This window comes from Onychostruthus taczanowskii, unplaced genomic scaffold (assembly GCF_017590055.1).
Source record: "Onychostruthus taczanowskii isolate IOZ18803 unplaced genomic scaffold, ASM1759005v1 scaffold11, whole genome shotgun sequence".
NCBI lineage: Eukaryota > Metazoa > Chordata > Aves > Passeriformes > Passeridae > Onychostruthus > Onychostruthus taczanowskii.
In genome coordinates, this window is record NW_024497629.1 from 1,314,250 (window position 1) to 1,340,062 (window position 25,813).

General features: G+C 41.5%; 1 protein-coding gene across 4 annotated transcripts; it reads right to left on the bottom strand.

Annotated features, from left to right (window-relative positions):
* Positions 1–53: 53 nt before the first annotated feature.
* On the bottom strand, positions 54–25,485 carry UBXN2A (UBX domain protein 2A). 4 transcript variants are annotated; one of them, XM_041421675.1, is made up of 8 exons: positions 25,365–25,485; positions 20,247–20,502; positions 14,335–14,388; positions 12,801–12,936; positions 10,916–11,025; positions 9,210–9,350; positions 4,290–4,454; positions 54–1,443 (listed from the first exon to the last, which is right to left on the bottom strand). In XM_041421675.1, the coding sequence occupies exons 3-8, from the start codon at positions 14,373–14,375 to the stop codon at positions 1,155–1,157; spliced, it is 882 nt and encodes a 293-aa protein (XP_041277609.1). In that variant the 5' UTR covers positions 14,376–14,388; positions 20,247–20,502; positions 25,365–25,485; the 3' UTR covers positions 54–1,154. The 4 variants fall into 4 exon arrangements, with proteins under 4 accessions (XP_041277609.1, XP_041277625.1, XP_041277617.1 ...); XM_041421691.1 differs by lacking the exons at positions 20,247–20,502; positions 25,365–25,485 and adding an exon at positions 18,085–18,208; XM_041421683.1 differs by lacking the exons at positions 20,247–20,502; positions 25,365–25,485 and adding an exon at positions 18,085–18,187 and having other exon boundaries at positions 12,843–12,936.
* Positions 25,486–25,813: the final 328 nt, after the last annotated feature.

Here is a 25,813-nt window from a genome sequence, read left to right on the forward strand (position 1 = left end):
CCTTTGGCAGAGGTAGCAGAGAGGAGTCAGGACTTGCTGAAGATCCTGGGATATGTCTTACCCGGAGATTTTAGTTCCATTCACAAACCCACAGGCTTAGTAAGCACAATACAAAATATTAAGTCTTTCAGTTGTTTTCTCTTTTAGCAAAACATGGAATAGTTGGCTACAAACTTTATGCCTCAAGTACATGAACAGCAAAATAAAAGATTTGGATGGAAATGGGGCAAAGTGGAGAGAAAAACGTCAGTTTTCAAGTAAGGATTTTCAACAGCTTTGAAACTTGGCCACATGCAATTAGTGTCTCCATCAGCTGGGCAGTTCAGGACAGAGGCAGATAAACAGTACAAAAACAACTGTGTTCCTCTCAACTACTACTCCTGCTTGGTCATAGCCAAAACAACTGAAGTTTCTGTGTGACAAAGCTACAAGTGGGTCCCTATGCCAATGAGCTAGGTAGTTTAACATCACCTGACCTGCAAGACACTGGTAGCAGTCCAAAAAAAGCAGAAACCACTTCAACCATTGATAAGAACAATTCCTTCAGAGCTTACTTTGAGGCACTTCATATGCAGTATGCACCAAACTATCTCGTTTGTATCTTCTCACACATGCACCTACAACCATGTGAAGACTTGACAGAACATTATTACACTGCAGATCTTGTGACAAAAGTTACATCCTGAAGATTTTCAAGGTAGAGTTCATTTGTGAGCTTGCTTGCAGTATTGGTTGCCAAAGAGTTACTGTGAGAAGAATGCAAACTGCAGCAGTTTACACTACAATGTAAGTGAAACGTTTCATTTTAGTCCAAAGTGCAAAAATAAATACTATTTTTCCTTAAAAGGTGCTATCAGTAGTTAAGTCTCAGAGAACTGTTCCACCTAGACCCACTTATTAAATACTAAGAAGCTTTTTACCTAAGGAAATTCTAAGGATGATCTGCTGTACAGCTACCTCTGCTACATTATACAGCCAGGCTCTGACCACCCAATTTAGCTGAGCATACCTCTATTATAGCAGATGACAGCACAGCACCCATTCTGCTCTCTAAGAGCACAGTGCATGAGGATGTGAGGGCATCCATATATTGCTGGTTACATTTTTGGTTTTGCCTAGTTCACCCTGCAGATAATTTCTGGTCAGTTATAAAGCTAATTTGATCTTGTACTATTGATAGCATTTTTTTGCTCATTCTTGAGTTGTCCATTAGGTGTAGCAGCACTTTTGTAGTCATTGTCAGGCGCTTTTATCACTAAGAGTCTGAAAGGTTCAGTTGTTTTCCGAAGTCTCTGAACAACGACGGCGTTTTGCAACTTTGCTTCCTCAAGTGTGAGTGTCTCGTCCTGCAGCTCTCGAAAAGGCAGGGAGGTTGTCAGCGTGAAGGGAACACTTCCCTCAGATCCTTGATACTTTGTTATGAAGTCTCTGATATGGCTGATTCTGAGAAGAGAGTAAGAAAAACTCAGCATTAGAGTTTCGGCACTGCAATCCCCACACACGCGCATAACACACACAGCCACCATGGGACAGGAAGGAAACACCGCTGCACGGAATGCCTGACAGCACTGAACTGGAGCAATACAGACGAGGTGGCATCCTGAAATGCCTGATCCACTTGGCAGGCAAGGACCAAGGTCTGCATGCCCTGAGTAGTCCCAAGGGGACAAGCATGAGTATCTTATTCTGAGCGCTCAAATGCACCATTGTGGCTCAGATGGTAGTTACACAAACCTACCATTTCCTAACCAGCTGGTGGAGCTCTTACCTGAGGGTTCTGTAGCCAAGAGCTAGAATAAAGATGCCTCCAGTGTGTGGTTCATGTAGCAGAACCATAATAAAAATAAAGAAAAAAGGGGTTGCAAAAACTATTTGGACAGCTGACTCATTGACTAGGTCTAAATATAGTCCCATCCTCCCAAAGCAGGGGCATGGTGAATTCACTACAGATTCAATCTGTCTGTGAAGAGCCTTGCAACAACTGAGCAAGACAGAAGTTTTGTTGTGGAAGAATCAGGATCGACTCATTTAATTAGAAAATGAAGATGAGAAGATACATCTGTATGAATAAAATTAACAGAGTGTCAATGTCCATTCTCTATTCCTGAGGCCAGCTGGCAGACTGGCTGCTGGCAAATTCCTAAATTCTTCCTTCCTCTCCCCTATGCACTGGGTCTCCCATGAGGTTTACCATCTCCTGGGAATGGTCCAGGACCTGAGCTAACAGCTGAACCATGGATGGTTAGGGATTGACTGAGGAAGTGCTGGCTGGCTTGGGGCAATGCTACCCTACTGTGGCACCTACACAATTTCAGCAGCACAGATACCCAAGAGTTTTCATGCCTTAGCCACACTCACCAGAACAGACACAGCCAGCAAAATGAAAACTGATTCCTGTGCACACAGACCTCAACACAGAGACACTGCTTGGTCTTCTAAGTCAAGAGCCTGAAAAACCTCAAGCAGGACTGAATTTTTTGGTTGGACATTTATACATGTCTACATGCATTATATCAAATTTCAGTGGGTTCCAATAGTAACTCAGGCAATTAGCCACCAGCTCTCTGCTTCTGAGCGAACAAGCTCCTTTCCAGGCTCCATACCTGATACTCCAGGGTCACACAAACACAGTAAGTGCTGAAAAGGGGACACAACTCAACCCAGGACACAGCTCTGTCTGCTGTTCTAACAGCTCTGCTCTCCTAGCTGCTGCACTCTCATGTCTCAATTCACCACACTGCAACACTACAATGCTTCCTGTGCTTCTGCTCCCATCTTTCACCAGTCATCAACTCGTACCTAAGCCAGCAGTTACTGAGGCACCTACACAATCTAACTGCAAAAAGCTAGAAGTCATCAATTTACCCAGACACTGGGTAATATGCTACATGTGTGCTACATGCTATTAATCTATACCTTAGTTAACAAATGGTTGTCTGGTGCACTGAAAGGAGTGCTGTGTATGCAATCATCACTCTTAAGGAAATGTACTCTAAAAGGATTTCCCTCTGGTTCTTATCAGGTTATACACAAGTACTGTGTACAGCACAAACGTGCTGGTCTTGTGGCAAGAGGCTGTGTTATGATAGAATATTTATTGCACAGTACTTCAGAAAGAGCATTACACCAGTAAAGCTGTTTTTCTGCTTATCTCAGATTTTTTTTTTTCTGTCTCAAAAGTACTTAGCAACTGTTCAAATGGTTATTTACTATGAAGACAAAAAGCTTCTAAATACACTTAAGTATGTGGGACCTGGAATAACTGAGATATGAAGCCCCTATGAAGTATTGATAATTAAAATAGCAATTTACCCCTCAACAGTACATCACAACAGTGTTTCAGTTCATATATCAGGCCGCTAACAGTAATAAATTAGTACAAGCCAAAGAACACACGACAGTCATTAACCTTCAACAGCTGAGCTTTCCTTCTGACCAGCCACAGACATACAGAGTTTATCTTGACAGCAGCCTGGGTTGTATTAAATCTGTGATACCTTTAAACTGCTTCACAGAGAAGCACAGGCAACATATCCTTTCCACATGACAAGACTGTATAGTTCTTCAGTAATTTCTCAAATTCAGATTTGAGAAAGGTCTCTAAAGACAGCATCTTTACAATTTAATGGTAAAGTGCTAATCACACTTTCTCAAAGCTCCTGCACACATGTGCTGTGCTGACACCTTCTGACATTATCCTCATTTCTAAGCCTCTTTGGGAACCCTAAATTTTATTAAATAGAATTAAACACACTGTGTGCATTCTATTCTGTCCATGTAGACATGCAGGGGATGAACCTCCCTGCCCAGAGCACCAACTCCAGCCCTTCCCAGAGGTTTCTCTGGCTTCACTCTAAGCACCTTTTTCCAGCCCTCACACGTGGTGCTGCCTATGCCCAATGGCCAGCAGGGTTTTTACTAAGCCATTTGTTCCAGATGTAGTTGTTTTGTGAGAGATATATCATGTTAAAAGCTATTTCTTCTAGTAATGAGCAATATGTACACCTTAACTTTCACTAACCTAAAAAGAACTCCTACAGTTTCCTCAGATTTTCCTTTACACTCAGTTATGAGCTGACTTTTAAGAGTCCACATTTCTCTTATGCTCTCTTGTCAGCTAAAAGGTTTCTCAAAATTTCAAAGGTTTTCCAAATGCAACTGAAGAGCAGTCCAATGCTAAGTGAACTGAGGAGGCAAATTAGTCATAAAAATTAAAGACTTAAATGTACAGGCATTAAGACACATAGTTCAGATGCAAATATATATGACAGTGGTTAAATAAATCCCACCTGTGAGAAACATTGAATTTCTGAATTATCCTTTCCCCATCAGCTAACCAGATCTGGACATTGGTGATAGGCTCCAAATCATTCAAGGGTACTAAAGGCAGGTGTCTTTTGTCATCAGGTCCTGGATGATCATCTCCCACTTTAGAGATTATCTTTGGAGTAGCACTGAAAAGAAAAGTCACATGAGGTTATGGTTTCTGTGTTCACATGCAAGCTCAAACTTCCCTCCAGACCTCTGCTTCTGGAGGTTTCTGCCCCATAGCAGAGTGTGCTGATGACTTTTTATTTTAACAAATATAAGACCACTAACATAAATATCACCTTCTTTCTTTCTTGTTTTTTTCCTATACATATGCCATTATTTTCCTTACAGACTAAAACATGCTAGAGAATTTCAGTTTGCTTGTGTTAAACATTTTTATAAGATGGAAAGGAGCTTTAAATATCAGAAGATTAAATATGAATATACAAGAGACAAAACTGTCTGAAGATTCTTCATGCATTTTTGTACTCTAATCACACAGGTGAAATTTAAAGGGGGTTGAGCATTGAATTTGCATACTCAAAGTTAATTTTCAGTGTAATGTGATTACAGTAATTCAATTTAACTGAATGTTGTTAGCCTTGATTTAGACTCCAGCATCATCTATCTCAGCTTAGAAGAATTACTCATCTATCAGAAAAATTGACTTAATGTGAAAAATCCAGACTGATGCACACAGGAGTTGGATTTTTTTTCCTAAGGCATTTTCAGCAGCTGACCAAACCACAGGGGCAAAGATTCATAAAATGACTTAACAGAATGCATCAACCTCAGTCCAAATTCATAGTCTTAAAATACTAACAAAAAAACTGCTGGCAAAAAATTTTATGCTGAAGAAATGCCTAGAGCTTAGTGCTTCTTTCATGACTAAGCTTGTTCAGCATGCACAGTTTAAGTTCTTACTGGGCCTGATCCAATGGGCACATTCTCAGTTCCCATGAGTATAACCAGATGTTTGCTTGCAGAACAATAGCAGTGATTTATGGAGTTACCATTTCTCCTCTGAGCTCAGCTGTGGTCACAGACTATCTGAACACTACACCGCAGTTTGCAGAAAAGCTCTCTTTGCACAGAAAATTGGTGAGTTACAGTTTCTTGAGAAAAAAGAGGGTAACTGATGTCCACAGAGCAACAATTGTAGCTATAATACACGCCTACTTTGCAGACAAACCCCCTTCTTATGTTCTTTTACCTGTATTAGTTTATTTATAAGGCAGAAAAGTCACAGCTAATTTATCATTAGCTAAAGAGTTAATATGTTCAGGCTAATAAAGCTGGAGTCTTAAGTGCAAGTTTAGTCAGAGGTATTTCAGAAACTTTTATTGCCCATTTAAGTGCTGACCTAACTACTAGGATATCAACCCGCAGAGGCACTTTTTGTATCTTCCACAGAAACTCAGCAAAAAGAATGAGAATCAAGAAATCTCATCTTCAAGTGAGCAGTAAGAGATGCTCACTGTGACTGGAGACAGGTAAAAGGTATAGAACTGTTTTGCATTACACAGAAATCAGCTGGGGCACAAGGACTTGGCACCAACAAATTACAAGAGGCACATCTGTAAAATATTCTGGGATTACTAGTACAGGTGATGTACTAGCACCTACCTGCCTCACCATGTCACAAACAGCTTCTGTTCACGCTTGACCTCAATATGAAATAAAACTTAATTGCCCTCCAGATCAGGAATAAAAGCTTGAGCACCAGCAAGATAATGTCAAACAGTTTTGCAAGCAGAGAAAAAAAAATAATTAAATTTCAAGTCACACTTCAGTCCAGCAATGCTCAGCTCCTGCTGCCTCCCTGTTTATTTGCTGGCTCACACACTGCAGAACTCACGTGAGTGTCCTGCCTCCAGGACAGCAGAGGCTGCAGAGGTGTTCAGCTGCGGTGTCTGGCTCAGGCTGGGCTGGGCTACATCAGTCACAGCTGCAGCAAAAAACAACTGCCTTGCATGGACACAGATTTTGGTGTCATTCCCAAACCAATCTCCCTCACAGGCACATCGAAATATGCAGCAGGCACTGGAGGTGATTCTTTCAATAGCAAGTGTGCGTGAGACTGAAGCCAGCACATTAAGTGAAGCTTTAAGAGAAAGTTAGAACATCTGTATTCACCAAGATTTAAAGCACATCTATACATAAAAACTTTTCTTTTGCAGAACTGACAGATAAAGCCATCTAGTGGTGGGAGCTTTGACTAAAGCCAAAACCCAAGAATCTAAGTCTTATTAACCTGACATTGAAGCATTATAACTCCTTTTAAGGCTTATTCCTTTTATAAGACTATCAACAGAAGACATGAACTGGAGATTGAAGAGACATAAGAGCATCCTGTCAATCTTCTGGCACGAAAAAGCCCAGCAGTTAGGTATCATGCCTTACCCTGACTGATGGTTAGGCAGCTTGATACACAATGCTTTAGCCTAATGAGGTTACAGAGCAAGCTTGCTTTGCTACAAGGGATTTCAGTCAATAGTTTAATTAACATGTTTCTGAGGCTGTCTCAAAGATGCATAGATTAGCTCAATAGAAAAGTGGGGTTGCAAATCTAGTCATAATCCCAAACTATGAAATTCAGCTGGACAATGATAGATAAAACAGTGCATATTCATTAGTTACAGAGCTTCATAAGGCACACTGGAAAATTTTGATATGTCTTACTTATTTCTCCTGTAGACAAAAAGGCAGAAGATCAAGCTTGTTTGAGCTACATCAACATATAAATTATTTCCAGATCCCCCAACAAAAGTTTTGAGAATTAGTCAATAAACCAATTTAAAATGGTTCATCCATTACAAAACCCCTCCACCTGGGAACACTTGACAAAATATACAATATTAATTTTATAAGTTTATTTGCTAAGCAGAGGTTTAGCTAGGCTATAAGCTAAAGTAAACTCTCCAGTCATTTGTCTCTCTCATTTCTGACTAATCACACAAATGCAACTGTAGAACAGGAGTTCTATAGCCTAAAACTTGTTCCAGGTCTCAGCCAGCTCTGTTGCTGCCCCACAAAGCTTTTCTGCTGCAAGTGTTGTATATTCATGCAATGGACTTTTACTAACAGCAGAAAGTGAGCACTACTTTATGGAGTGGGAACACTTATGGCTCACGGCTCCAACATCAGCACTAATTACTTGTATTTAAGGAAAAGGCTTTGATAGCACAGCACAGAATAGACAAGGAAGAGTAGAAAAAAATAAAAAATGCTGAGCAAGTTGCAGAATGTCTCAGGGTACAAGACCAGTGAACCGAAATTCACAGATTAGCATGTTTCTGAAACCTAACTTGCCTACTGGGAAGCAAGATCATTACTTGCTGTAGGCACGGCAGAGCACAAGTGACTGAACAACCTAGCATTTAGCACTGGTTAGCAGCAGAACCCCAGCACACTGAAGATATTTTTGGTTTTTTTTTTTTTTTTTTTTTTTTTATGAACAGCTCTACTCGTAGATAAAATAAGGTTAAGTTCTTGACCCCTGTTTGCTCAGGATTTCCATGCCACCAAAAGCAAGTCCTGCAGCATCTCACCTATCTGTCAAGAGAAGGTGCCCCCCATTGTATCTACTCAAGCATGGAGCAACTGAATGGACTGTACACCAGAAACAGATGAAACTCATAAAACAGATACTTGCATCTCGGAGTCAGCCTGGAACCACTCACCCTTTACCTTTATCAATCTTTTGCTCTGCACATTATCTTCTTCTCCTGCCTCAGCTGTTCCTGCCCAGGTCAGGCTTTTCCTCAGCACAAGCTCTGGGCCTCGGCAGCCAAACCCTTCCCACTTAATTGAAACAAGCTGCTCACTTCAGGCTGCAGCACAGCTTAGAACTCCAGCCTGCAGGTCACTCAGCAGTGCCACCTGGTCGCTGAACACGTTCTGGTCCCTAGGCCAAAGCCTGCTTTTACAGGCACACAAGTCTTGCATGACAGGGATCTGTCAAGCAGATAATGTGGCTGGAGTAAGCAAAAGTCACAGGGATCAAATAAATGAACTCTTGGCATGTTGCCCTACAACAGCCTTCCAAAATACAATAGTTGCTTGGTTGTAAATCAAGTCCAGTTTTAGCATTGGCATGAGTGGCTGACACGCTCCAACTACAAAAAAGACACGGATCACTGTAGAATGCTAAAATGCCTTACTGCAATACATGCATGATTAATTACTGAACAATTTTAAGGGAATGCAAAATAACCTCTTACTTCTTCAGTTCTCTTTATGGGATTGTCATACTCCCCCCTGTTCTCAAACTATTGCTAATACAGCTTAAAAAGAGATTCTTTTCTCTAAAATCACAGAACAGAAGAGTGACAGCACTTCAGCTGTCAACAATTCTACTAATATTGAGACCTTGAACAAAGAAAGCCAAGAGCTTCATGGCTGTATCAACACAGCAACATGTCCAGTGGATTGTGGGAGCCAATTATCCCCCAAGCTTCATGGAGAGACACCAAGATGCCTGCAGGATGGAGCACTCACACTGTCAGAGATGCTGGAGGAGAGCAGCTTGTTGAGCCTGTGGAAGAGATGGTGGTTGTTGTGGAGCACATAAAAGCAGCCTGCCAGGCTCGGCAGGAGGGGGTGATGCTCATTATGGTGGATAGAAATTCCAATGAGGGGCGTTCAGACTGTATATAAGGAAAACATTTGTTCCCATAAGGACTCAAGAAGGCTGCACAGCCTTTGCTCTTATGGGATTTCAAGACCCAATTGGATAAAAGCCTAAGTAACCTCATCTGTCTCCACAGATGACCGTACTTTGAGCAGGAGCTTAGACTAGAAAACTCCAGAGACTGCTTGCAACCTGAATTTTGATCCTTCACCATAGGTATAGTTCCCTTCAGCTACTCAATCATAGATCACATCAGCCTACTCACCTTCCTAATCTGTAACCATGTCCAGAAAAGGGATGAAACATTGGCTTTTTCGATGACAAATACACCTTATTCTTTTTATCTTCCACTTTCACTTCTACCTCCTCCTTATCAAAAACTCTTTGCAGTTCAAAAGGCAGTTCCCTTAAGAAAAGAAAAAAAAGGTCAAAAAAAGAGTACTATACTGTTTTCAGTATACAAAATAGACCAATGATTAATACGTGTTCAACATTTGGCCCTTCCAGGATGATGCTTTTAAAAAACAACTCCACAAGTATTTACTAAGAGTTAGGTTAAGTGCATAGCATACAAATAACTTCAAGTTCCTGAACAGCAAATTAACTAGAATGTATATAATAAAAAAACCCCTATGATGCAAGTTGTTGAATGATGTTCAAATTTACTCAGCAGTTACCACTCCAAACATATCATGTGTAGGAAGTTCAGTGTTGCCATACACTGCTGTAAAGGGTTCAATTATTTTATCTCCATAGGAAAAAAAAAAAGGCTTTTAAAGAGGAAGAATTGAGCTTAGACACAATGTATTTAATGACAAACACAGATCTCAGCTTCTAAAAATTATATCATCACTAACAGCTCCACTCTTCAGTGCAGTAACATCACCTTGGTAATGCTTTAATTGCATGAAGCAGAATACAACAATGCCTTTGTCTCTGAGCTCTGAGGCAGACAGTACAATTTTGGGTGGTGGGGCTCAGCTGGCACAGGGGCTGTACTAAATGCCTGTACTTCACCATCAATGATTATGCAGAAACCATCTCATAATTAGCATCTTCACAGCCAAACAGTGGAATAGAAGTGGCAAACTTGTGATGAATGCATACAAAGGGCTTTAAACAGTGCAGTTAATTGCTATTACAACTAACACAGGTGACAGACACACAGCAGAAATAGTGTACAATTAGTATTTTTGGTGGCCTAGCAAAAATATGGAAAAGAAAAATATAATGACTTAGTAATTTCACATGCTTGATAAGGACATATTAAATTACATTGTCCATAAAATTGTATTCTCCTCTCCACTTGTATGGGGTGAGGAAACAGACTACAAATTAAAAGCTCAAAATAACACTGGTTAGTATGGTCAAACTCCTTTTTTAAAGCAACAATTGCAAACAGTACCAAAAATCACATGTAAACTTTTAATACAGGGAAAAATGTAAGATGGCTAGTAACACAGGAATTTATGCAAGGTTGCTATATATACACAACAGCAAGTTTGCACTTGGAAAAATGTCAGAAATTTAAGACTGATCAAGAATTGCTTGATGCTACATAGAACATCTGTGCCCATTTAAGGCTTTTCATCAACAAAAAGAAAACAAAGACCATAAAACCAGAAATGCTCAACCCCTTGTGTACTGAGTTCATTAGTCAAAATACCATTTGATCTGTAGCTCTTATTGGACACTGATTTATTCTTTATTTCATTGTGCACCTGCTGTGCCCCCTGCCAACACTGGCTTTTATCTATTCATCAGCAACTGTACAACTACTGCCACTGAGAGTTGTGTTAAACCTGTTGATGTTCCAACAGCCATTAGCACTGCAGGAACGAGACTGGCAGGGCCTGTGCTCCTACAGGGACACTGCAGTGCAGCAAAGCCACGTAAAAAAATTAGAGCATAAGCTAAGTGCTACCCAAAGCACATTAACTCAGGCTGGTTAAGAACACAAAACTCACTTACCCCTTTTTAATGGACTCCAAGAACTGCTGGTTTGCAACATCAGCATAGCCCCGAAGTTCGCCGTCATTTACTGTAAACCCATTTTTCCAAAGTTTAATGATTACATCAACCTACAGAGTAAGAACAATTCTCATTATATTACTGATGAAAAAGAAGCTTGGTATCCTGTGATTATAAATCATCCACTTCATGGACTAAAAATACTGAGAGCAGGCTCACTGTAATCTGCCTTGGCCCCATGCCAACAGGCACAGCAACTGCAAGGGGTGACATTTCTAAGTACCTTGTGTCAATCAGGGTTATAAACAAACCTTCCCCCAATCATTTTGGCTTCCTAGATCAAGAACACTCCTTCAATTCAACAGAGAAAAAAAATAAAACAAAAAGAGTTGGACTATCCCAGCCAGCTGCAATTCTTCAAGAGCTAATTTGAGAGCATGCATGTCTGGTGTTGGAACACCAAGTGCCAGAATAGTCCAGCTGGGGATTTATTAGGGTAAAGCCTTGTTCCAATCATTCAGGAGGATTTTCTCAAAGTAAAGGCATTGAGATGATGTATGCAGAAGCCCTTCACTCAGGAAATGAAGGAAGTATCAGAAAATTTACTTTCAGACAATCATATACTTATGTTACCCTGGAATTCATGGCTGTATTCAAAACCTTGGTGGTTAGGGGAATGAAAAAATAAATTCTCAGTAATTCCTTAACTTCGCCAGAAATATTCACTACTCCAACTTGTAGCCATTGCAATGTTTACTGAAATCTATCCAACTGTAAGATGGATATTTGAGATTGTATTCTCATATTAATGCACCATGCCATTTGGTTATCGAGGTCTGATCCCTGCAATAACACTGTCTTGGCAGATACTTGGCCACAGATGAGGCCACAAATGCAGAATTCACCTCAGCTGAAAATTAGTTTGAATGATGCTTGATAGTACCTGACAAGTTTTTTTGGTTTTTTTTCCCCCGGTTTGACTTGTTAGGTGATTGCTACATAAATAAACAGCAAGTGCAAACTGCTGAATAGAATTCCTTGTCTTTCCATTGGGCGATCTGTCAAAAGAAGTAGCACTCAGCAAGATTAGATTCCATCAAAAACTCTTGTGTCTCATGGCACCAATGCATATGGAAAGAGTTCTAATTTTGGGAAGGTTCCTCTACAGTGAGCCAGAATGCAAATTTAACATGGACTAATTATTCCACACCAACTTCCCATTTAAGCATTGACAAAACGAATGCCATGGAACACTATTTCAGGACTGCAATTTAAGATATTGCTCCTGACACTTCATTTCTTCCAGGGTCAATTAAAGATCTACGAACATAATTTCTAGTGATGCCCACTCCAAATTTCTTCTTGTCATCTTTGTTCTACATGGCCTTTTCTCCCTCCCCTTACCAGTCACTGATGAGTAACAGAAAAACACGAAAAGGACAGAATCACTGAGATACAAACCCACACTGAACATCCCACTACAACATAATTATATGAATAAGACCAAATGAAAAATATTTGGGCTATGCCTCTGCATAAAAAGGCTGCAGCTCCTTAAATAACTTCTTATGTAACAGTACTTGTCATTCCTTGAACTCCTGCTCCCCTCACTCTCCTTCCTCATAAATCATAAGTACACTAGCCAATGCCAGCATCAGCTCTAGAACGACTCTAAACTGACTATAAAGCAGTGAGAGCCAAAAGCCCAGCAGCAAAAGCCTGGCTGCCTGGGAGATGAGAGGCTGTTCCTACAGCTTTCTGAATTCTGTGTGCATTTTTTTACTGATGTGCTGGAAAAGGCTGCTGGACTTCCAGTATCTGTTTTCCAGAATAGTCCTGGAGTGCTGTTATAACAAACAGAACTATTTTTTTCTTCACTGCCTACCTGGTTCTTGACTGTAGTTGGGGGCACACACATAGCACCAACCTTCTGAGCTTCTTCAAAAAGGTTATCTACAAAGTAGTCACAGTTTTGTTCTGTACCATTCAAAATCTGATCATCAGTTCCCGATTTACACACCCTGCAGAACAAAGACGCAAAAATGACTCCTCAGAGGACATATTAGAAGACAAGTAGGTACCTCAGAATCTCAGTACCAAGAAGTATAGAAGGCACATTCCCCTGCACCCAGCTTACTCAGTTTATTGAGTACAAAACATCAGGTCAACTTTGCATTGTGCCTTTTCTATAAACTTCTTACCAATTTCTAACTGTTACAATTTGCACTTCAAAAGCACAAGCTAAAGAACACCATCAAAAAAGATGAACTAATCTATGCAAAGCTTCTAAACTTGGTAACACAGCCAGGAATGCAAGTTAAATTATTCACACTTCTAACCATCATACACCTAGCTGCACACCGATGAAAGGTTTTCCTTAAAGCAGTTCCGTTATATGGTTCCTTTGCCATAAGTTTTAAAAAAATACAAGAAAATTGCCCTAGGATTTGCTCATCAACCCCAACTTGAACTTCCCCATTCCTACCACCATCCCAGAACCACCATTACTGTTTTGGAATGTGCATTAGGGAAACTCAACACCACTGGAGCACACTGAAGAAATACAATGGAAGCCTTCAATAATGCGGATGGAGACGGCCAGGGTATTAAAAAAGATGCATCAACCACATCTTTTTATAGAACATTGTATATGTGACAGCTGTTTGTTAGATTTTCACCAATCAAAATGCAGAAATATGCAACTGAATGATTATCTCAGTATAGGTTCTTTGCATAGTAAGAAGATTATGCAGCTTTTTGTAAACATTGCAGGAGTTACTCCTATGGGAGATTCAGAAAAGTCTATTTTCAGCAATTCAGAAAATAAAAATCCCAGCTCTTGAAAAATTATCCAATTTTACATAAAACTCTGCATTGAATTCAAGAGCAGCAATACTTACTGGAATGCTAATTAGATACATTTACATAAAATTGAATTGTTTGCAATGCACCTATGCAACACTAAGAATCCCTGGAGATTAACATCTTAAAAGAAGACCTCAATAACTTTAAAGAAGAAATTTCAAAAGTATGCGGTCCGCATTTTAGTTTTGTAATAGAACAAAAGAAACTTGAAGCATTAATGTAGGTATTCACTATGCTTTACCTCAGAAGCAGAACTGGAAAAGCAAACACCTCCACATCAGATGCAGAGCTGCACAGTGAGTTAGCAATTTGAAAGGCTGCCTTGCTATTTTAAATTAAAATATTTACACAGCTTCTTACATCTAGGAAACATTTCAGGTATATGAAAAATCTTTCAGCAAAACAACAGGATTTTTTTTTAAACTTTCTTATATGTGGAACAGATGAATGCGGTAAAAATACTGTGTTTTAGAATTTAACATAAAGTTTGAAAAGTAATGACAGGACACACAAACAGCAGAGGGAAAGGAAGACAAAAAATGGGGAGAACCTACCATTCTTTCTTTACAGTTTTGATATTGTCCATGTCTTTCATTCTGGTGCTTCCCCTAATTACAAAAAGAAAACGGTTTAAAACCCAACCAAAACAAAATGCCTATCATACTTTGCCTCCTTTTGCAGCTGAAGCACTCTTTATATTTTTTCCTGTGTTGATAATACATTTAACCAGAAACCTCAACCTTGCCCCCCACCAAGTCTCCAGATGGTTCTTTGTTTTCCTGCAGTTTCTAATTTAATGACACATGAACCACACATCTGTTCCAGACGTTCAGCAGCAAGGTTACTTTTTCATAAATGTACAAAATACATTTCACAATAATAACACTGTGATGTGAAAATACATGCCCATACTTCTGCGTAAAGGGAGGAAAAAAAAATCACAATCCTTTCCTGAATGGCACGGTTTAAACTTCCCTGATTTTACACAGCATTATGAGATTGTAGCAGAAAAACTGCACTGCCACTGCAGGCATTTGAGTGACCTTCACCTTAACTGTGCATTACTTAAAGGGGCAAGATTTGTCAGGTTACCCTTCCTACCTTACCTCAAGACATTGTTGCAGCAACTCAGAAACTGCGAATTACCATTTCTGGCCTACTGTCAGCTGGCATGAAAATCCTGGATTTGTAAGTACTAAATATGATACAGAATTAGTCTGCTGAGTCAAAAGAAATGAAGAATCCCACACTGATCTCATTACAGTCACTTTTAAACGCTCTGAAGAAAGTCACAGTAAGTCACTTAAAGCCAGAATCTCCCAAAAACACCCTTAAAAATAAAATCACTCTAAAATTGGAAAAACCCACAGGAAACCAGAAATTTTCAGCTGCAACTGCATTCAGAGAGTTATCCCTGACAACCACTGGTTACACAGATGATGGTCTGCTCCTGGCAGGTTCAGGACTAAGTTATGACATTGTGCGTGGCTTTTACAGAGCATCAAACTAAGCAGTGGCAGCCATCACACTCCTGAACAAAGCAGTATGCACAACACCACTAATATGGATTTTACATGATTTTGAGTTTAGGGGAAAACAATATCCACTGCAGCACAAATTTAAAAAAAAAAAACAAACAAAACGCACCATGTGCAGCACTAATTCACGCTCCTTGGTACCTGAATACTGGTATTCTTTCAACTTGAGAGTTAAAATCCATGTGAGATACATTCTGTAGAAAAATATATAAGCCTCCCAAAAAAAACCTACAACAGTCAACTTTAAATTTAACTGGTGCTGTTATGCATTAAGTCAAAACATATTTTACACACCTCTGACATGTCACACAAGATACAGTCTTTTTTTTCCCCCACAAATGTTCTGCCAGAGCTCTACATCTATCAGGCAAGCCTGTGCTGGTACATGATGATGTTATATGCATATCTGTTTGTTGCTCTTGGAACTCTGTACTGCACTTGGGGAAAAAAAGAATTCTCAGTATCAAGTGAGCAGAGTGAAACTGGAATGCTGAAAAAGTGTACTTTTTTCAAACTTCTCTCAAATTCAGTTTTAGCACTCTAGCACGTAGGGGTTTTTTTGTGTTTAGCTCAAAATAATTCTTTGTGGTTTGTGTTAATGTGCTTATCTTCTAATCTTTCACTCCAGTAGGCTACTCCCCAAAGCAACAAGAGCCACCTCCTGCCATCTGCTTTTGTTGATCCTCTGTGACTTGTCATCAGAGCGGTTAAAAAGAAACAGACACAATGAAGCAGCTCTTCAAATTAGCTCTTTGGCTACATTAGGCTGGCCTCAAATGTGCATGAATAGTATTCAAAACTGGTCAGCTGTGAAAGCTGCTGTTCCTTCTAAAGTACAACAGCAATTACACTTAGAAAAATGTTTGTGTTAATCTCTCTAGGTGAAGAATCATCTTATACAGCATATTGATGTTTATTATGGCCAAAAGCTGTTAGAACATAGCCATCAGAATGCACTGCAAGCACTTTAGCTCAGCATGTCAACCCAGCCAGCACAAACCGCCTCCTCCCACCAACTTCCGACAGACATCCCCAGCTGCTGTTTAAAATGCTAAGAATTTTGGTACGTAATTTTGGCGTCAGCGGCAAAAAGTAGCTCAGAACCGAACTACCTCCTCCAGAAACTAAATTTAAAACATGGGAAGAAGCTGCAAATGCCAGCAGCCCACCATAGCTACATTTATTAATTGGGGTTAGGATATTCCTTACCACTCCCACACAGCCCTAGGGATTTCCAGCCCCACCAAGATGAGCCACTGACCCAGCAGCGGCCTTTCACAGCCAGGGTTTCCAAACAGGCAGCTCTCAATAGGAGTGTTTTTTCTGGCAAACAATTTTATGGTCAATACTTTTGAGCCCACACTTCCAGTTACTTTAACACAAGAGAAACAAACCAGAAACTATCTGTGAGGCTTTCCTTGCTGTGAAGGGCAGAAATAGCCACAGAGGCACATGCAGCCCCTCCCCTGAAAGCCTGCTAACCCCTTACTAACTTTGGTAGAACAAACTCTCCAGTTGAGAGCTGCTCAGCACAGCACAGCCTGTCCCTGCACAGCACAGAAATTACAGCTGAAAATTGCACTATACTGTGCCACAGAGAGATGGGAGGCTACAGAGAAATGGATAGTACAAATTAATAGTGAGATAAGCATCAAACCTAACGGCCTGAACGTGACTGATGTGCTCAGGTACAAACCACAGCATTCATGCTTCCTATCCAACTGGCTAAAGGAGCTGTGCACTCAGAAAGAAACCTGTCCCCAACCTTGATGTCCAGGTGTTAGAAAGATAAATTACTTGTCTGTAGAATTGCCTTGTTAAGGTTTAGGACCTGACATGCTTCAACGATCTCAGATCTAAAGGGGAGGCTAAACAAAGCTTGGGAAGAAGGATGTACCACTGATGGACACAAAGAATGCACAATTTACAGGCCACAGGGACACTGGGCAGAACTTCCATGATAAGGAAGAAACTAATAAAGCCAGCTCAGCAACTGTGCTGAAATCACTTCCAAGTGGGTAAAAGGTAATTCCAGCAGGGCAAAATCGTGAGGAGCAACTTACAGAACACCAACTCAAGAAAACCACCTACCTAAAAGAAGAGAAAGAGTGAGCACGCAGGCTACTTAGCACGAGAAGCAAGGGAGTAATTTTACCAATAAAGACAGAATACTCACTAATAAGCGAACTATGCAAACTTGTAGCCAGTGAACATTAAAGTCTATGTTTGCTAACATGTATAAAGAGTGAAGTTTTGATAGTCGTGCTGGCTTTGTGGATTTACCACCCAGCCCTTCTTTCTGCTCAGAACCGCAAATAAATCAAGTACCTCGGCTCTGTGTGTGGATTAGCCTCATGCACAACAGGTCAAAGAACCTATTTTGGGACAACCCCGCGGCTGCGACACCTGAACTCACCCGCACCCCGAGCGCCAGGCCGGGCACACGCTCCGCGCCTCCCGCCGCTGCCAAACCAGCCCGCCAGGAGGTATTTTTAGGCGATGAGGCAATACCACGGTACCGACGCGGAGGCGGAACGCCCAGGGAGCCCCGGGAGGGGCCAGGCCGGGCCCCCCGAGGGTCGCTCCTGCTGCGGGACGCGGCCGATGCGGAGCAGGGCGAAGCCGCAGGGCGGAGGCAGCGGGGAGGCTCAGCCCGCCCGCCCCGGGACGGCCGCAGGCAAAGTCCGAGCGCCAGCAGGAGCCGAGGGAGCGCTGGCTCTGCGGGACGCGCTACCCCTGCCCAGCCTGCCCCCGCAGAGAACTCACCCGCCCGTCCCGCAGCTCCCAGCCCGGGACCGACCGCCCGCCGCGGAACTCCTCGGTGTCCCGCCTTGAGCGGCGCAGGCGCGGCGGCGCCGGGCGGGGCGGGCAGAGCTCCGCCCCGGTACCGCGGGGGGAGCGAAGGGGTGTCCGTAAGGATCCGCACCCGCTGTGCCGCGGGAAACGCGGCTTCCTCGGGGATTGCCCTGCACTGCATTGTCCTGTCCTGTTCTCCGGGGAGAGGCGAGGGCTGGGGTGCTTGTAGCTTTGGCGCGGCCCACCTTTACGAGCCGGAACCCCGGCGGCGCTGCCACGGTGCCCAGGCAGGACCTGGCACAGCAGATATAAACATCCCTGCCCAGCCTGAGACTGCGAAGTCTGTCCCGGCTGCGGAACAAAGGGCAGTCTGCGTGGCTGTCTGTCAAGCCGCAGCATCTGTAACAGTGGGGACCGGTGCCTGTGTTTGGGCACCTGCCCGGCCCCGCGCCCCCGGCGGGAGCAGCCGCACGCCGAGCCCTTTGGAAAGCGGCAATGGCTCATTGTGCGGCGAGCGCTAATTACGGGCGAGTGTTGACATATGTGAAAAGGAGCTCAGCCGAGGCCTCGCACCGAGGACAAAAGAGCGGCGCGCTGTCTGGGAAGCAGAGCTCCCGAGGGCGAATCAAACGGGAAAATGGGACGGGATCCTCGGGGAGGGAAGAAGGATTGAGCAGAGTTCGCTGCGCTGTGTTGGGCCTTGGAGAAGCCGCTCTCTGCGGGACGAGGAGGTCCCGTGGTGGTGCCGGGAGCTATGCAAATATCCGAGGCCAACACCGCGGAAAAGCTGCCAGCTCCTAGAAACACGCACGGAGCAGAGTGAACGCATCCCTTGCACCTGCGGGCTGTTCAATAAGGGTTGGGGTTTTTTCCCCTCCAATGATTAGCGATGCACTGTAAAACATTTAGAATTAACCTAAACTGAACAGCCACAACTATGTAATTCACACTAATTAACCCACTGCGAATCCACCGCGAATTTACAAGTGCGATCAAAGGTAATTGTAAAAGCAGAGGTAATACTTCATTGAGTGTCGTCTTCACGTGGGACACGTTTCTGCAATCCCTGAATCACAACAATTAAAAGCACATTGTTCAGAAATATTAAAATAAGATGCTTAGTCTCAAAGTTCAGTGATGGGTGAGTAATAGAAGTAAAATCTGACACTTGACAGCTATAATTTCTTTCTCTTTATAATGCACGTCACAATGCACTGATCCTTTTGAAGGCAGTTTGGATTAATTGTTAAGTTTTAACTGGATGAGATCTAATTAGAGCTCCTACTTATGAATCTTCAGGGAAGATAGTAAGAAATTTGCCTTTTGTTTCGGTTAAAATACATGGAGTCTTATATTTCAAAACACGGACTGCAGAGCTTCTATTCTCCCCGGTTTTGTTTAATGTTTGAAATACTTTGACATTTTAGAATAGAAGGTACTTCTTTGTTACAAGTGTTATTGATTCTATTAAATAGGTTTTATATATTTAGAACTTAAACCACAGATATCACGACTGTAGAAAACTCAAGGAATTTACAAAACCCTAACTTAAAACATCAGAAAGTTGTTTTGCAGTGCTGGACTGTTTTAAATTTTCTTTCAATATTTTAAGTACACTATCTCCGTTTCATTAAACACACAAGTTCATTAATATGCTTAACCCTTTCCTGGGGGCCCTTTCAGCAACAATTTGACAGACCCAAAGGTAAGCATGCAAGGAGGTGAGGTTGGACTTACCTGGTGTCATGGTGCAGGTGTCCTGGCTGCAATCACTTATTGATTTAGAAGATTAGGTCTATTACTGGAAATCAGAGTACAGCTGGAGACATGCTGACTTACTACAATAGGAATCAGTGTCCTAGTGAATTTGGTTTCTTAAAAGCTATTCTAAGCAGTGCTGTCCTCCCTTAGGAGTCAAACTGTTGACAAAGCATAGGAGTAACAAAAATCTTAAGAAAGATCTGCAATTCTTGTATAATGTAAAAAATATTTTCTTTAAAGCTGGAAATTTTCAAGTTGGAGTGTTGTTGCAATCAAGACATCACTAAAATCCTTTTAGACTCTGTGCATTTAATACAGCTTATTCTCTGGCAGTACCTTAGATGAACAGAAGCAAATGGTCCTTTTCTTACCGTGTGGTGAATAGAAGCAAACAGCCCAGGCTGTGTCTGCTGAGAAACCTCTAACAGGGTATTCATGAGATGAATACAACCATCTCATGCCCCTTTGTCAGGAGAGATCAGATGCAGTGGCGTGGAAGACAGTGACAACCCCCAGACTTGTTTTATAATGTAGGAGTGAATCTCGGTGTTGACAAAGTAAAGCAGGGTTTTAGCTGTCACTGCCAGACCTGTCAAGGTCACAGAAGAACCAGCACACACAGGGCATCTAAAAACAAGCAGAAAATTAATTTTGAAGGGATATTTTTAAACATTATATTTAACAAGGTTAGCCTATGCCAGAGGACACTGTCAGCTACCTATAATTAAACATCAGGCGTATTGATTGACCTTAACTTGAGAGAGGAGCTGTTGCCTGAAGCTTTTGTAAGTGTGTGCACACAGAGGAGGAGCACACTGTGAGGGAACTGGGACTGCAAAATAAATAGAAGAACAGGGTCTGGTTATCCTGTAAATGGCAATTCCACTGACTAAAACAAACACGTTCCTCTGCATAGGATGAGTGGTCCTTGAAGGAATGTTAAACCTTCTAGGCTGCCACACAGAGGGGAGTACCTTAAGGAACTGATGTTTCTTGGAAGTCAGCTATGCACTGGAAAAACAAGTCATTGTTTCATGGGTGAATCAGCATTCATGACAAGGGTATTATCCCCATGCTTTGAAAGAAGTATCCAACACATTGCTGGACTCTTGGACTGTAAATACACAAGAAAATTGAATATAGCTTCAATTTTAAAGTTAGCGTGAAATGCATAAGCCCATGAAAAATTCAAGGCAGCCTGAGCAACTGTTTGTACCAGATAACACACATTTGGAAATAATGTATCGTGAATTCTCAAAGACACTTTTAAGTGAAATTACAACGATGACATGGTGGTGTATTTTATGAGCTTGTTCTTGGACCAGGAACAAAAAGCCACACTTCGAAACCTAAGATTGTGTGTGAGGACTAGAGAGATTTATGAACCAATAATGTTTTTGATGGGCTTGCCATGTGATCCTAATCAAGCCATTATGCATTTGTATGGTGCTGAAGCTTATCTACACACGTGTTCATAAATGCCTATTTTTATTGTGAGCATTTTAGGACAGAGTCTGGTTTTTACTACAAAGCTATACATCACCCAGCATAGTAACAGGCTGGCGGTGCTACTTTCATATGATTAATGATCATAAGCACCAAAGTGAGATGATTTGCCACTTTTGTCCAAGATGGAAGTAATTTACAGCCTGAATGATAGTGAAAAACAGACCCTGCAGATGCCTGGCTGCAATATCATCAGCCTATCAGTTTCACACAATTATTATTATTAGAAAAACTATCTACTGTGACCTTAGCTCAACAGGAAAAATATTATGGAAGCTAATGGCCAGATGTGATGGCAAGATAATTTTGAAATATTAGGAGGGAAGTTTTACCACTCTCTTTTAATGTTATCTAAGAAACCTGCTCTCTGATCCCTCTTCAAGTTCCACTGACGTTATCTAGTGTGGAAAACAATCTTCAGATAGGTGTGCTGATAATGGCACTGGACATTAAGTGTTTACTTTGAAATCATAACTATTATCCATTTTTAAATGACAGTGGTAGTCTTCAAATAATGAGCCTTTTATAATAACATAGCAAAATGCCTGCAATGTGGAGTGATTGTATCATGTTCTCTGTTCCAGTTCAATGTAGTAACAATCTTGATTCCTGGACACTGCTTGTTTGAAGTTTCCAAACTTATGTGCCATGGGCCTATCTTCATAATCGAGAGTTCTCAAAGGAGTAACCACACAATCTTAATTTCCTAACATGCCCCTCAGGAAAAAGCTTAGGGTGCATTTACAAAAGCAAGATCTCTTGTGAATCTTTTTTTATTTCAAGATTCAACTGAAACCAGGAGGAGTTGACAGCATGATTGAGAGGCACACATATGAGCTTATAAATAGAGGCCTGAAAAGATGATTTGATTTCCATCCTTTGGAATGTTACTGCTATTCAGAGATATTGCAAAGTAATCTCTGGTAAATTGCCTATGATTGAAGCAAATGGTAATTCACTGAATAGAGCCCTCTGGTCCTTACTAGAAAGAAACTCTCTGCAAAAGTTCTGAATAGGGGAGGAATGACTTTTTCTTTTGTTGTAATTCCTGATTTCCTGGTAAAATAGGTACATGTGACAACAAAATCTTTCATCTCCTAATATTTCTTGTGTCATTAAATATCACTCATGCAGCAAACAAGGTTTTCCATCCTGTGTAATTTTTTAACGTTTTTTTACATAATGATGTCCCGATATGACTTCATTCCCCAGCTCTTTTTTAAATGAAAGGGACTCTTTTGCTCAAGTAATTTTTCATATTTTTCCAATTTCCCAATGGTACCTGCCTTGGCAGATGGTGTGGTTCTTCTTAATACATTTTTCAGATACCTTAATCTCTTTTCTGAACAACTGGAGATAAAAGGATGTTGAACACTGCTGTAAGCTTCAGCATTCACTACAAACTGGTTCTATTTGAAATATGGTCCTTCCCAATGGCATTTATTTGTAGAAGCATTTAGACATTGGTCTGTAAGACCAAACTACACATCTTGAAACTGAATGAGCTCTACAATTTTTTTTAAAATGTAATACATAGTGGAATGTGGCTTCAGTCCTTCTTCCCATAATTTTTTCATTGTCTCTCATTTACTCAGAGTTCTTACATTTTTTCCCCCCCAAACATTTCCTGCATGTAGAGCGCTGAAGGGAGTCTAAATAGGTTTCTAATGCTGTTCTGTCTTCATATGACACTTGAACCAACAACAGATAGAAAAAATGGGAACAAGTAAATTACTGGATTAGTGAAATTATTCTAAATCCCTTTCTACAGTAATTCATCTTTCATTGTAAAACCACATTTAAATCTCTAAGTATGTGCGATATAAAATATTAATCCTATGTTAACATGTTCTCTGCATTAAAAAAAAAAATCCAATCAAAGCTACCAAGCAACCCTTGTAACTTATGATTGATTTATTTTTATTGTCAGTACTAAAAATGGTGATGCGGCTGACATGGAAGCTATAATGCCATAAGCTATTTCAGTCAAAATAACCAGCCACACCTTCTAAGAGGAACAAGACAACTAAGAAACCTGTAAATAAAACCATCTGTGAAAAACAACACAGGGAGTAAACATCCAAAATGAAGCATGTCTTTCCATGTTTCCTACCATGCTAACATAATGAGAATGAAGCACTACAAATGTTCAAAGCAGAGATCAGGGATTTTTAACTACATCAATCTCTCCACAGTAGTCCCTCTGGCATCATAAAGAGTGCTCTCTGGGTATGGCTCACAGGAATGAGATCAGAACACAAAAGAAGAAAAAAAAAAAGAAAAAGGACACAACTGTAGTATAAATATCTAGCAAATTTGAATAAATAGCTTTTGAGTTGGGGAATTTCTGTTACTTCAAGCAGATCTGGACAGGTACCTAGGAAAATCAGTTTGCTCGCATATTGACTAAGTTTATTTTACTTTTTAAAAGTCTTCAGTGTTCATGAGAGGAAGGGTGCTGGTTTGAATCAGGCATGTTGCAAGCAGATGTTATGCAAGCTCCCCCAGACAGCCCTGCCAATGACTGCAATCCTGAGTTATGACATTCACTGTAACTGCTGCAGCCTGGGCCCTTTTTTGGGCCACTCATCCGTTGGTTTTCCCAAAATGGGGATATTTTTGTGACGAGTAAAAAAACTTGAAGATTAACATTTGTTTCTAGACCAACAGAATTTGAAAACCATATCTGAGTTTCATGGCCTATCACTACTACAGGACAGAAATATTAAAGTACGTTATTTATCATTATATATATGATGTGATACTGTTACTGAACATATCTCCTGGTGTTTGGGAAGGGGCAGTCACTTGCAGTTTCCTTCTATTCCTACTTTTGAAGGCTAAAAGAATGTGATTTCCAAATACCATTCACAAAGCCCCTTGTACTCATTTAGTCTACAAGTGTATAAAATTACTACATCCCTTAATAATCTTTGAACAACTAAATTTAGAAAGAAAGAATATAAAACCTACCAAAACCAATCTCATGGAGCAGAACCACTCTAGTTTTGAAAGACACTGGAGATTTTGGGACAGGATGATGAAGCATGGTTACTAATATAGATTAAAAGCTCTAAATAGAGAATGTCAGATGAGACATTACAGTTCCCACCCTGAAATGCACTGTATTTTGGAGTATCTCATAAAACTAAAAATTTGCTGCTATTCACAGTATTTTTCTTTTTGCTTGGATTTTTAAAAAGCTGATTTTCTTCCTATAAAGCCTGACATCATTGTTGCATATTTTCTATTTTTAAGTACACATTCTACCATACTTTTACAGACTGTAATCTTGAAGAGAAAGATGTGGGAGTATGCAGGTAAAACAGAATAATAGTTTTTAAAATTTATTGCTCTTTACTAAAAGATTATCGCACTTTCCATCCTTAAACAGTAAAAATACTTTGATAAAGCTTGCTTGAGCCTAACAGTCAGAATCACATGCTTAGTAACTTCATGATACTATTCTTTTTGGTTAAAGAAGTAAGAAGCACTGAAATGACTTGCCCAGCAGTGCCAGACCAGTCAGTGTGAAAATTAAAAGGTTGAGACTTTGTCACCTACAGCCGGATGCTTGTGTTCCTCAGCTATGTTTCTTTCACAAAGCTTTTGGTTTCTGGGCATATGTGCAGGTACCGTTATAAGTTCTGTAAAGGGCAACAAGTGGTGAGAGAATGATTCTTACATCGGTGAGAAGGGATTGGGTTCGTGAACAGGCTGAAGGGTTATAGTGTGTGAGTAATTTAAAAGCATTTAGGCATCCGGTGTAGAGTAATGCGTTGTATTCTTCGCCCCTCTGACATGCATGTGCGATAAGGAGGCAGGTGGGGAGAAATGAGCTTTCCAAGGACTGAGAAAGGAACATGAAGCGCAGGTGGAGGCAAAACACAAGGGACGTAGCTGGTGGCTGGCGCGATGGGAGATGCAAGGGCGCACTCCCGATAGCCTAGATAGCAAGGCGATTTCTTAAATATGAGGCTCACCGGACTGTGAAAAGACTTTTCCACAGGGAATTATGGAGATCTCATCCTCGGGAGATCTGTTCGCCCAAGCTGTCCGGTCAGCTCCTGGCAAGAGCCTCCCTGGGCGAGCAGAGCCGACGGCTCCAGCCCCCCAGGACGGGCGGCCGAGCCCCTTGCCGGGTGCCTGCGCTGCCCTTCACCGCCCGCGGCCCGGGGCAGCCGCTCCCCCTGCCCTTGAACTCCCCAGCCCTCGGCTCAACCCTCAGGGGGTGGCGGCGGCGGCGGCTCCCCCGCCCCACGGGGTCACGCCGGGCCAGGCCCGGCCGGCGGCTCTCCAGGCCGCGGCGGGGACGTGAGGCTGTGTGGGCGCTCGGTCTCCGCCGCGGAGCCGGGGCGAGAGCAGCTCCCCAAGGGCCCGCAGCCACCGCCGCCACCACCTCGCCCGGGCCGAGCCGGGCCGGGCCGGCCCA